We start from the raw sequence: 14,268 nt of genomic DNA, 5'->3' as shown, positions 1-14,268 counted from the left end.
TCTATTCGCTCGCGCGCACTAGTTTGGGGCCTTACAAAGGATGTCATCCATACAATCAAGTCAATGTGGCCTAAATGCACTTATGGTAGAATACATCCAATCAATTCTACGATGTAAACTTGAAAAACGTGTCAATAATACTGATCACAAGCCAACATTGATAGCCGAAGTTTTAATTGTTTTAGTTTTCTATACTTATACACTTCGCATCTACAAGCATACATTCTGATCGCTACCTTCTTTTGCTAGAATAACATCTGTCCTTGCGTGCAAGATGGACCTGAGAAAATACCCGCTGGATGAGCAGACATGTACCCTGGAGCTGGAAAGCTGTAAGTCTCCATATTTACAAATGGTCTCTGACCTCTGATTTCCCCTATTGGACGGACAATAATTTACAACATCATGTCTTGGTTTTGAGGCTGTAGGCATTATCCATCAAATTTATAATGTCGTAGTCACTCACTTTATCTTCGAGCGAACCTGGCTTATAGATGTATGTTCACCTGACCCCTGATTTCCCATATTTTATGTACCATGATTTACAGTATAATGCCCTGTATTGAGATCTAGTGCGTGTTATCAAGTATCTGATTTACAGTGTTGTAGTTATCACTCAGTAATGCATCATCAACTGTTTTGACAAGCGTACATTCTTATCTCTCTTGTTTAATAGAGCTGTATGTCTGTATGGTTATTATCGACAAAACTTCCCGGTCATAAAAACAAGCCGAGAGCTAAATCAACCCACCACACAAACCAGATCTAACTGCAACAGCTGCAGGCAAACCCTGAAAATTAGGACATTACAAACTATCTAATGGTATATGGAGGTATGTGATGGGCGCTTTCCTCATTATTCATGAGGATATCGTACGTACTTTTTATGTTTACCGAAGGAAATCATATTGTGTTTTCTACGTTTCTTCTTCTTCTCCAAACCAGAAAGGTCAATGACCTGAACCAAACGTCTATCACCATGACATATGTAAATAGTGTTGGGTTACATCATGTTGCAATTTCATAGCAGGAGGGATTTAGACTCCTGTCTGACCATATATGTGAATGTGTTGTTTGAGTAAGAATTAACAGAGCAGACCATATGCGAAGGTAAACATAATGCATTTGCTTTGCAAATGTTACCTTTCTAGTTTATATCAGGGATTAACATTCTTTTATCATGTGATACTGGCCAATAGAGGCATCGACTAACAGATCTGGCAATGATTTTACCTGGAGCATAACCGCATATACAATGAACAACGCATAATTGTATTAGACGCTTACGATTTATTGTTTCATTATTTGATTGTCTTTAATGCTATTATCTGAGTCTGCCTTGTTCCCCCGACGACCAGTGTCGGTCATGGGACTAGGTAGGTAGGTAGGTAATGCTATAATAACAATGTGGTTACTGTCGCTCAACCTGGTCTCTTAGGATTGCTTTGATGACAACACACAGATTCATTATCAAGAATCTTTGGCTCCTGTTTGTTAAATTAAGCCCATGCAAAATAGGAGAGTGCATTAGTTGCAAGCGGAAACCATTAGTCTGCTTTGACTGTGGCAAAATTCAGTCATTCGGTAAACACAAGGTGCCTGTACGGGGGAGAATTATACTTATCCCTTCGCATCTTTACCTCGACATCCCCCCAGGATTGTACTAAAAGTTACACGACGTTACATTCGAATCGGCAAGGCCACAGAATGACTTCAAAAACAAAGCTAATCAGAGTCGAAATACCTTCGAGAGTTACTATATTACTGAACTAAAAGATAACGATAACGCTTTAGATTCCCTAAGGTATCTAACTGCACCCCAGGTGATGTTGCTATTTATAACGGGAAAGAAGATGTAGGAATTTATTTGCACCTTGGCGAACACTGACCGAGTTCAAAACCACTGTTATGATTCAGAAAGAATATTAGACACGACATTTCACGATGTACCCTAAGGAGTTACTTTGAAATATCCGACAACCCAAGGAATAAATCGGTCTCGGCCTCAAGGATAGAATATAACAGTTACAGTTCAAGCCAGAATTTGTCTCGTATAGTAGAAATGGTAGTCTATCGGCTTCATTTGTGTACTTCAAGTAACTGTTTTTAACCCTGTGTGGTTTGAGGGTTACACTTTTAACAAGTGTGTCTTTTGTTGTCAACTTTTAATATGTTTGCTTGTTTTCTGCTGCCATTTGAATAACCTCAACATGTTGACTCAGACAACTAAAAAAATTGTGACCCTAGACCTAGTTGCCTCTGGACTTGGAGTCAAGGGTCATCGACATGGCTGATTGAAGGCCAGATATTATTCACACCTAATTCTGTCAAATTGTCCCTCAGATTAATGAGACTATACATACCAAAAAATCACAAAATAGAGTCACTAAAAAGCTATATTCATGCGAAATATCATGGGGTCAGTTACATACGGTAAGATAAGTCGCAAAAATACCTACGGTGGCTTGAGGGTTAAAGAGGCTAGCCCAACAGCTCTGAATGTACGTACCAGATAGCTGTCAGAAACCGGCGCAGGTGGTTTAAAATGCAAAGAAAAAACTGTGAGAAATTATTGTCGGCAGGAGAAATGACATGATTTCCTGGCACTTTATGTTCGTTACTGCTTGCAGGCTGTCTTGGCATTCATCACCTATAGGTCAAGTACACAGAACTTTCTCAGGGGACGAGACTGTCTTATCAGCTCGCACATCTCAAACCCTTCACACGCAGACTTCTTATTTACATAGAACACAGATCACAGCCGCTAGCTGGTAGTTGTAGGCTTAAATGGGCAGAAATGGTCACATTTTTCCAGACCGGAGATACCCAGAGGCTGACAGTTTGGTTTGAATGACAATGACGTTCAAGAGTTGCAGAGCTAGCATCTTTCGTTTGCTGTGTCAAGTGGTTCTTCTGAAAAAAAAAAAGGTTAAATTCACGCAAATGCCATGAGGTTGAAAATGCACCATCAAGGCACAATTGAAAAAAATATCTCTCTTAAGTGGTCAATACACTCTACCTAGTATCTGTTTGTACATTTTGAAAAAAAACTTACTTTTGAACAAACGCCGCTTTGCATAATACAAAACGTGATCATGTAACAAAAATCTGGTTTGCACCTGAGTTTATCGTGGTTTCATATGCAGGCGAAGATAATTCGACTTCCTTCGATTTGGGTAACTGCATCGATTTAGATGTCATTGCGCGACAGCTTTGATCCATGTCTGTCAGGTTTTCTGTCAAAGATTCTACTGATATGAGGGAGAGAAGCCCTTATCGAAGTGCTAATATTGATGTATCTATCTTATACCATGCATTATGTTCATAATACAGTGATAGATAAGCATTTGACGGTGACATAACTAAACCTCAATGAACTGCTACAACAACTGTGTCCGCAAAATGGATCACTAGAACCTAAGGCCTTTAGTTTCCGCCTAGAGTAGAGGCTAGGTGTGATTCTGACCACGTATACTCCGTGTCCTATCGCTCACTCCCATCCAATGCTCACATTTCAAAGCCATAAATCAGTTCCTATCGAAGTCCAAATGTCATTTCCACATGATCGATTGCAGAAAGCTTTCTCATGGTTTGTTGCTAATCCCAGAAACAATGACCTTGGTGCAGACAGTGTGTGCATTAGACCCCTAATGGCGGGAAGAAATGTTCGGAACTGAGGACACGCCACTCCGCATTTCCGCTGGCAGAGCCCCACTCTAGATGTGCATTTGTCAAATACATGTTATCCATACAATATATCCTCAGGGAAGTAGTTTTTATTCCTATATCAGGGGAACGATTTTCCTTTTTTCATTGCTCTAATATTTGATACACGTCATATTTAAGCTTTGACAGATGCACGTTAAACTTTATTTATTGTTTTTGTTACGTTTTCTCTTCTTCTCCAAACCAAAAAGGTCAATGACCTGAACCAGATTGTCTGTTACCATGGTAACTAGTGTTGGGTTACATCATGTTGCATGAGGGATTTAGACTCCTGTCTGACCATATAATGAATGTGCTTGAGCATTAACAGAACAGACTATATGCGCAAAATCAATGTTACCTTTCTAGTTAAAACTGCTTACAGAAAAGCCTAATTAGCCTCAAAGATACCAGACAGACAACTATCAATATATTCAGTGTATAAAGATACATCTCTTTGCAAAGTTTTATTGTGTTGCTCCTGGTCACTAATATTTTTTCGGGAAGCACCAAGTACAGTCGTCATTCTGCAGGACCTTGCACATAACCCTCCCGATGGCGTTCCCTCACCTTTGTGTAAAAGGTGTCCTTATTTTCCCAGCGACCTTCTTTTATGTGATGCCACACTGACTTTATACTAATATATGGTGTCCCCAAACTGATGCGAGCCACTCTACCTTAATGCCAAATGTCATTTAGCCGTGTGTGTGTGTGTGTGTGTGTGTATTCATGTGCTAAGGCTACCGCTATTCTGTTGTGACCCTGTTATACATAGACAGGTTGACTGAAGGTTCTACACGGAGGTCCTATATTTTGCCCGGAGAAGGCCGGGTACGTACGCCCCGGCGACGGCCAGTCTGAGCCGTGTTGCGGTTCGGGGCACTTCGGCGCGAAATCTTACTTATTAGCCACCCTGAGTTACTTTCCGCATACTTCCATCATGCGTGCTGGACACAAAACTGAGCGCAACAGCCTCAACGCCAAACTCCATGAAGCTTCCAAATCAAAGGACCAAGAAATCTTAAAGGCATGCCAACAATTGTTAATCTTTGGGGGAGGGGATTCAAAAGAAATGTGCTAGGCAGTTCAGAAGTGGCAAAATGTACGTTTACTTTACTTTACCTTACGGTAATTATGGGCTTGACTAGTAAAACATACTCGTCAATCACCAGTTCCACAAAATGCCGGGATTGCCGGTCTGATTTTCATCTTAATAAGTTACCAAACGTCTTAGATGCTGCTGCTATTTAAAGCTTTATGTGCAGAAGGAAAGAACAAAGACTTCACAGTGGGAGACTGGTATGATGGATATGGCAAAGTGTGCCTTTCTGGCGCAAGTATAAATCAAATACAGCTTTCACCACAGGTGGCATTTTCATAGCCTCCAACAAACTATAACATACAGTAAAGTTTGCCAAATAGGGATAAGAATTGGCCAGAGGAGTTTAGCCAGGTAGGGAAAAGATTCAAGTGGACCATTTCATTTGCTTCCGAAGGGGAAATGAAATCCTAATGGTGAACCCCTGGCCAGTCAGGCCCTATTTTCACTTCTACTATAAGGCCTAGGAGAAAATGTTGTGTTAACTGTTTCCCGACGGACCCTAGAAAAACCTGCCAACCTTAGACTTTTTGGGGGGTGGACCCCTGCAAGGAACATAAATTGTCGAGATGATAAACGTTTTCTAGCTCCATGATCTGACATCTGAGTAATAAAACGTTGTACAATTGGTTTTCTTACATTGACATTGAGAATGATAGTGTCCTCATCCAAGTTCTACTTTGTTTAACTGTACTGTATAAGTTAGACAGCTATATAGATATCACTGACGTCTAAAAAACATAGAAAGAGAAAAAAGATAACCCCTACCTACTGACCCTAATTTTTCAGGACTGAAACAGGAAACACAATGTTTGGTTCTTAGGCCTAACCCACCTGGTGGAGGCTTGCAGTTTCAGAACGTCTCTGTTTGATAGCTCAGCGAAAACTATGCCCTGCCAGACAGTTTTCAAAGTGACACATGCTGACCCGGACACTTTTCTCCATTTACGGCGGGTACAAACAGGGTCTGCTCTCCTGGGTGTATTAGAACGTCCAAAGACCGCATGCTGAATGGGTGTGGATGACAGAGTTGACGTGCTAACACATTGCTACACTTTATCTTAAGCCTCCAGTAAGAATAGAAAAATGTCACCCCGTCCCTGGAAGTCGTGTGAGGTCCGAGGCAACATGACACCCATCCATTTTCTCCATCATTTTGTTGTATAAATCTTTCCAAACTGATTCAAACACTTGTTTACAAATCCATGATTCCACAAAAATATTGACCGAGCGACCACTCTCTTTTCTCCCACTAAACTTTCATAGCAATGTGACGGCAATCTGCAGCTGCTTGTATTCAACATGCGCACAGTGTTGCCCCATTCCCAATACGACCGTGCATGTAATCTCCATATATTTACTCTCTAAGTACGGCATAGCTCGTCTTTTGAACGTAATGGCTGGCGGATGTATCAGCTCTGACACCATGCATGTTCGTTATGCCGACCTTATATGAAAGCCGCCCTGTTGCGCCAGAGGCAAGTTTCTTTGCGCGCCTACAAGACTTCATGACCGGAGTTAAGCCCTACTTCCTACCACTCACCAGCGATAGGCGACAACTCAAGCCACTCTCGCTATCTGCGTATTGCAAAACCGGCCATGGCACCGAAGAGTGCATTAGCTACGCTACAGCTGGTTTTGATTTATTTTGGGGGAGAAAGAAGAAAGGTAAAGTTGAGCTGCGGCCAGCAGGAGAAACCGTGCGTGGAGTGCTGACAATGTGAATAAAACTCCGTCCTGGCTGGAATGTCAAGTTTATTGGGAATCAGTTCTCAGCACTTCGATATGAAGCGTAGCGTAAAAGGTCTCTGGCTGGCCATCATCTATGGATGAAAGATTGTACAGTCGACTGCAATAGTTGCTGTCCATAACTTCGACCAAAGTGTACACACTCTTGCAGCCTGTCGGCTTGGTGATTCAACTGACGGAACAAGCTCTTAAGAAACGACTCAACCATGACCAGACCATTGAAAGTTGAGGGAAAGTTAAGCATTTGAGAGATATGTCAATGTTCACCAACTGAAGGTATTCCGATGCCCAGAGATGTTTGGTCATTCACCGGTTGCATAACGATCTCGGTCTGGAAGAAATGAGGCTTCACGAACAGAAGCATGGCATTGAGTTGACTGTTGAATTCTCTGCACTCCTACTGTTGCTACAACAGCAGTTCGAATTATCCGAGCCATCTATCATCCAAACGCTGCCGGCTCAGTTCGAGAACACAGTCAAGTTTCGCAATTTATACTCCCGACTTCGGAGAGAGTAGTCACACAAAGTGCTCCCATTTAGAAGTGGAAAAGGTCGTCCTGACTGCACACTGAATACTGAGCAGCCTAAAGGACACATCAATCAGCACGTCTGCTGCTTATCTGGTCTTCTGTTGCTTCCTGGCTGTGATGACACGATCATCTACAAGACATCTGTAACGAGCTCAGGCTCAGTGAATTGTGCAACACATGCAATAAAGATGCAATCCGGGCGCTTTGAAATGGTGATTAGACCGTAAGATTAGTTTTGTGGTCCTTGCAGAAGGTGATGGGCCCCGGGCCAGCAATTTATGTCCAGTTAGTGTCTTAGAAAAGCTCGGCTATCTATGAAACAGAGCCTTGTATTTTATGAACTATGGAGTTCACACAAAGGACCGCATAACTTAACTCAAATTGTTGACACAATATTCAAGCAGGTGATTTGTGGTGGCAGCGAAGGCCTGCTTTAAGTGATGATAACTTTTTGTGTCAATCGAATGTTGTTCCTCACAGCTAACTAATTTTGATTTAAGAATCAGGAAGAGAAATATCGATTAATTATAAATGAAGCACTGCAACAAACAAAAAAATATCTGATTACAGAAATTGCTAAGAAACAAACCCACAAGCGATAAACCAAAGTAATAAAAAAGAAATCGACTAATCATAGTCAGACATCAAGCCCATAGCGACAGGGCTACAATTTCATTTCAATCCCTGTAAATACATGAAATTAGTTTAGAATGGAGCAAATGGAACGAAAACGTACCAGACGCTGTGCCACATGTAAAAGCAGAAAGTCTCAAAGTCTCAAGTCTGAGCACTTTACAATGTAGTATATCACGACAGTCTGATGGGAGCTAAATCTTGGCAGGCATTTCTCAAACACAAGCCGATGTACTTGGTATTCTTCTGTCAGACACATGAGCAGCCGGACCTAGAGACCATGATAATGTGGGATTCGTAGACATGAGGGACATAAATTTAAGATTTCGTCGGGCTCGGATGATAAAAGGTTAGGATTTTCAGGGGTTTCCTGTGAAGTCTAAAGGACCGAAAACAGACAAAGGACATCCAATCCTACCACTGGACAGTCATAAAGACGTCTGGACAGAAATCCTGATAGTGAAAGCATGCAAAGCCATGTATTCCTGCATCGTTTTCACCTTATTGAGAAAAGTGACACCTAGACAAAACGCTAAAGTCATTGGCGCCGGGAGGTCTCCCGATATCGCAAAGGACACCTTCTTCAGACATCAACATTAGAAGTCTACCTTTATAATGTAAACGATGCCAATCTACAATGGGATTTGCTGACAGAGCACGACATTAAATGGAGTGCGCATGATGGAAACGTTCGATGAAGATTGGAACGCGATACGTAAATTTGAGATACGCAACTTCCGTTTGGTGGATTTCAGGGCTGTCTTTGATAAGACTGTCTGTTGTGTGTTGTAAGACAGCCATCTATCTGGACCACAGAGAGAGTCACTTAGCATGAATGGTACATAACGTCTTACTTCATCATCTTCGACAGATCAGACTGACAAAAGTTTTTGTATTCAGAGAGTTTGCCAAAGGGCACATTTACCATACACCTGGTTAGAAAGAGTAATTTAAATACTTTTAAAGGAAAACCATCGCACCCGCAGTGAGATCAGGGCCAACTTTGCTCAAAATTTGATCTTACAATACTTGGAGCAAGCATACTTAATAATGCTTTCCAAACGAACGGTGATAGATAAACCCATATCATCTGCAATGGGACCATATTGGCAGTTTACTCCACATCCAGACTTGAAATTGCGTTGAGAAATATATTCAAATATTAGATGCTAAATGTACAGTTTGCAGCAGGTGCAAACTGGACCTCGCAAGGTTGACTTAGAGTCAGAAATATTTTCAAATATTACATTTATAGTTGCTAAATGTACAGTTTACAGCAACTGCAAACTGGACCTCAACCGACGATTTATGATAATCGTGCCACAAGCTCAATGTAGCGTTAAGAATGCATCAGTTTCGCATGAGCCTCGAACCGAGAGCGCGCATTCTGATTCACACCAAACCGCCGATAGGTAAAGTGATTCTAGAAAAAATGTCACACAGGCCGAGTTCATCTGAAGGCATGCGGGTAACTTTAATAAAGAAATCGGGGTAATATTAAGTATCCGGGAGAGTAATACTTAATTAACGCCAGGGGCATGTTCGGATCCAATGATTGTGATTCCGGTTTTGGGGGATGTCTGACAGGGTTGAGTCATCTGTCAACGACAAACGAAAATGAAGCAAGCTTCCTGGCCCTGGAATTACGTCCTGTAGGGGAAAAAAGAGAAGACATGAATCCATCCAATATTTACCTATATTTCTAGCCATTGCTGGTCACACAACGTGGATCTGGACAAGGGTTATGCCTGTTAACACTAGAATGGGTAACCGGTAACCGTTAGCATTGAAAATTTCACAAATGTCATACATCTGTCATCTTGTGAGCTGAATGTACCTCAGGGCTTAGCTTAATTAAGTCCCATGTACCTTTTGGAGGAAGTAGTTGTTGCATTTTCTGTTTTGATGTACTGCTGCCGTATGGTACTTATTTCATTGTGCAATTTAGGTCGTATGATGGCATCAAAGATGAAGCAGACAGTTGGCAATCCTATATACATAGAATTGAGATGTACGTCAATCCTTTATCGATCTCTGTGGAAGCAAAGAGATGTTCTGTTTAATCTATTTGACTTATGATAATGGACGATAATGACACATTTGATAGCATTCCAGATCCATTACACTGTCGGGGGTCGCCATTTATTAGACGATCAATCATTGAATTAAGGAAATGAAGTCTGGAAGTGTCTGCTCTCTGAAATGTTTAGCGTTTCATTTTCCAGCACTTCCTCTGGTTTCCTCCAGGCACTCAGTTCCAGACGTCGCAACATTCTCCGTACCTGCATGTTAGACGTGCCATGTACTTGATTTTTTATAGCCAATGCAAAACAAGACCTATTTGAAGATTCCCAAGTACCCCAACTACTAGGTACTACCCCAGGCAAGAAGCACAAATTACTTATGTGACACCTTCTACTCAAAAACATAAAACGATAGTAAAACAAAAATACGTACATAATTACAAAGTGGGTAAAAGGAAAATGACTAAAAACAAGACATTCAAGTTGGTGATCTGTCAATTACGAGAATCTACCCGTACGGTAAATGAAGTTTTGAATCACAAAACTAAGTGTGGATATAAAAGTGATGTGTACCTTCGTAGCAGTAAGGAACATAAAGAATTGACTAACATTTAATTATTTAGTTAGATAAGTTAAATGATGGAAGTTACAATTTAAAAGAGTTACAAGCTTTGCATTATGTCTCTGTCTGTGGTTTAGATGACTTCATCTGTTACGTTGAGCTAGGTTCTAAATATCGCAATGGGAAGTCGAAACTCTTCTTTTCTCAAATGATACTAACTCTGTGTTTTTTTAAGATGGGTACACCAAAGAAGATCTGATATTCACGTGGAAGGACGGTAATAAATCAATACACAACCTGGACAAGATCGACCTGTCCCAGTTCTCCCTCGGTGATCACAACACAATGACCTCAGAATCCGTCTACGAAACAGGTAAGTTGGAGCCTTGTAGAATAGACATACGTGGGAGTTTGCTATTGCTACAGATCGAGGCATTGCCTCCTCTCTCCAAGGCATGACGTGGTATCTGAGCCAAGACCCCCTTTGTTGTTAGCAACTTTGTTGCTCTTAACAAAGAAACAGAATGTGTATTCGTGTCGTATTGCAATGGCAAAAAGTTTGTTTGTTTGATTGATTGATTGATTGATTGATTGATTGGTTGGGATCTCCATTGGAGTGACATAACATTCACAGTATTCTTCCTAGCTGAAGACAAATGGGTATGGACAGAAAATAACTTTGTAACTTGTGAAGAAGCCCTAACAGCTCAGCAGACTTGCTGGCCATGGGAAGAAGACACAGTGGAACCAAATGGATGTAGGTGTTGAATGCCTCCGCAACGACAGCTCTGTAGCTGCTGGAGACAGACCATCGTCACCATCATATCTATAAAAAGTCTACCTGAGCACTTAGATACCGAGCAATAAACACTTTGTGGAACAACATTATCACATTTTGTCTTCCCAGGTGTCTACCCGAGACTGATACTGAGCTTCAAGCTGCACAGAAACGTGTTTTTCTTCCTGCTGCAAACCTACGTGCCATCCATCCTGCTCGTTATCAGCTCCTGGGTGTCCTTCTGGATCAACCACGAGGCGGTGCCGGCCAGGGTAGCTCTTGGTATGGACCATCTTTACATGCAGGACGGATATGTACGGATTTCATCAGATATTTGGGCAGAATTCAGTTTACAAATTGGTTCCTCATGCTGATTCTTCTTCATCATTGTAGCATCAATGATTTACCTACTACATTCTGCAAGGATAACAGAATTTAGAAATAAAGCTGCCATCAGTACACGATTTTGTTGACATATAGCCATACTTACGATAGGCTTTCCATTGCTTCTTACGACATGTCACAAGCATGCTGAGCAATGACAACACTATGATAACTTCCAATAGCTACATACTGACGACGTGACTGCACATTCCTTTGGGGTTCACTATCATTGAAACTCATGTTTTACCATTAAGAAAGAGATAAAATTCACATGTAACAGTGACCACATCGTAAGGTAACGGCACTCGCAAATATATAACGTTTAAAGCTACTTCATTCTTCATCAGTAGTATTATTGAAACGTTCTCGAAGGCACATAAGTTGTCTTCGTTGAAACTTCGTCTTGCCTGATGTTTGTCCAGTCTTTTGTGGTCCGTGTCAGACGACAATGTTCCTCAAATATGTCACATCCGTACGTCCCTTACTGTCGACTCGTATGTAACTGTGTTCCATGAGCACGTAAAATGTCGGTTTTTAATTCTCTGGCTCATTTTTAATAAACGTAACCCTTTTGGAATTCGACAGCTTTGTATCTCCAGCCACATGTTGATAATTCATAAATCCTTTTCTAAAAGTTTTTATTTTTCGATTGCGATATCCAACATGAAGGCTGTAAAATTGATCGTCGTTTAGAGGAAAGGTTTTGCTCGTGATGAATCTGCTGTGCCTTTGGCATTCCAAGTTACGAAGGAATGGGTTTAACTAAGGTCAAAGACAGTCACATTAAAGGCTATGTTCATATGCACTAGCAAGACATTTACAAATTGCACCACCAAAGTATCAAGAACATTTAGACAATAATTGATTAAAAGATTTGCCTGTGCCGAAACTAGCTCAACAGTTTTCAGCAACTCCTAATCCCTGTACGTGGTAATTCTGCACCTTATCTCTGCAAAGTGGGTGCCTGTGGCAGATAATGTGCCTTCAACGCAGTTGCTTGAAGCGGTTTCAGTTCTGTGCATTATCTACCACACACCACACTTCTTCCACGATTAGTCTAATGTATTGAAGGCTGCAGCTGGGGAGTTAAGAACTCCGATGACACATCCGTCTTGTTGCGGTGTCCGCGTATCCCCCATGTAACGGTGTCTTTGGTCTGCCGTTGCAGGCATCCTGGTTCTGTTGAGTATGACACTCCACCTCACTGGTGCGTCTAAAAACCGGTTATCTTCATCCTTCTCTCCGCGTGTGTTGTACCCCCACTCTCCCCCCGCCTCCTCACTCACTGCTTCACCTGTCTTATGTTTGCTTTTATTTCTGTGTGTGTGGAATTCGCGTTTGTGGGAACAAACGGTGCATGGTGTGCTGGCGACCGTTTAAATAACGTTTGCGCACAGCAGGGCAACCAACTTAATGGTTGCATTGGAGATTCCCCGCATTTGTGTCCTTGTGCGTTGTTGTGTCGACTGTGTCAGATCCTTGATGGATGCTGCTTCACCCTCTCTTCTCATCTTCTGTCACTCCGCGGTATGATCTCCCCACAGGCTCCATGGTTCTCTTCAGCATGACACAGCTATTCTCTTCTGGTGCGTTCTCACTAGTTTTTTGCTTCCTCGCTCGCGACATCTCCATCGCCTATAACTTCGCATTGTTTTAACTCAACGAGGTTATCTTATGTTTTTTTACTACATCACACCGCAACATATCTAAAATCTACAGGCTTGTCCGCCAGTGCTGTGTTCAGTGTGTCCTTGTGTGGCGTCATGTACTGTAGATGCAAGTCTAACTCTTCATGCGTTAACTCGTGATGAGTTACAATGTGTGAAACTTTAGACTCATTCCATTGATAACTATAACTGTTATACTGACTGACTAATCGCTTTATGTGACAAAGACCATTTAAAAAAAACCCATGGCAAGTAAAACACTGCCTGCCGAAGGCCTTCAACCCAGTGTGAACTTTAAACAAGGAACTGTTTTGAAAATAATAGTGTGTTCTTTTCCAGGTATAACCACCGTTCTGACCATGACGACGTTCATCACCAGTGCGCGAGCGTCTCTACCCAGAATCTCCTACATCAAGGCGGTGGACGTCTATCTGGTCATGTGCTTCGTCTTTGTCTTCGCCGCCCTCCTGGAGTACGCCTTCGTCAACTTCGAGTCCACCACGTCCAAGCACCGAGCTAGGAAGAGGCTCAGGGCCAGAAAGAACAAAAATAAAAAGCAGGAGGAGGTTCGATGATCGTGTCATATTTTGCTATCTGACAGAGAACTAGTACCATTTTGCCTGTGATTGGTATGTGGAAATGTCATACGGAAGACTGCAGGGGCAGGCAAATGTGACACATACTTAGAGCACTAAAGATATCTGCTCCTCAACACAAAGATAAATCGATTCTGTTCACATTAACAGACAAGCCAGGAAGTACATGTAGACACGTCTACTGTAGATTATTGTCTTCTTTAAGGCAAAACTAAGATAGTAAAAAAACGTGTTAAAAGAGGAAGAGAGAGAGAGCGGCACGGAGACTCCAGGGTATGTCTACTCAGCCACGGACTTGCTCTTTTTTTCAGGTAAAGGTACTGGATGAAGCAAAGCCGCTGAAGGGTCCCCTGAAGGCAGCCGTCATGGAGTCCAAGATCGACGACGAGTCCCCCACCTCCCCCGGGCTGGGGTCAACGGCCTCCAGCACGCGCAGAAGGGAGAGACAGACCACGTTCTTCGACGTGGCGTCCAACGTCGTCTCCAATCTTCGCGAGAAACGTGCCGCCTTCAAAGTCGAGATCAAGGACATCAACGTCAT

At 42.0% G+C, this 14,268-nt stretch overlaps 1 protein-coding gene across 1 annotated transcript in view; it reads left to right on the top strand.

The window, feature by feature from the left end:
* Nucleotides 1-14,268, top strand: part of LOC109477163 (gamma-aminobutyric acid receptor subunit beta-3-like) — a 31,865-nt gene that overhangs the window by 15,248 nt on the left and 2,349 nt on the right. The window contains exons 5-7 of the mRNA XM_019778227.1: nt 10,538-10,675; nt 11,210-11,362; nt 13,471-13,697. Coding sequence (XP_019633786.1) covers nt 10,538-10,675; nt 11,210-11,362; nt 13,471-13,697 — 518 coding nt within the window. The remainder of the gene's footprint in view (nt 1-10,537; nt 10,676-11,209; nt 11,363-13,470; nt 13,698-14,268) is intronic.

Source organism: Branchiostoma belcheri, unplaced genomic scaffold, assembly GCF_001625305.1.
Source record: "Branchiostoma belcheri isolate BF01 breed outbred unplaced genomic scaffold, Haploidv18h27 scaffold4, whole genome shotgun sequence".
NCBI classification, from domain to species: domain Eukaryota; kingdom Metazoa; phylum Chordata; class Leptocardii; order Amphioxiformes; family Branchiostomatidae; genus Branchiostoma; species Branchiostoma belcheri.
This window is presented reverse-complemented; position numbering and strand designations above follow the sequence as displayed.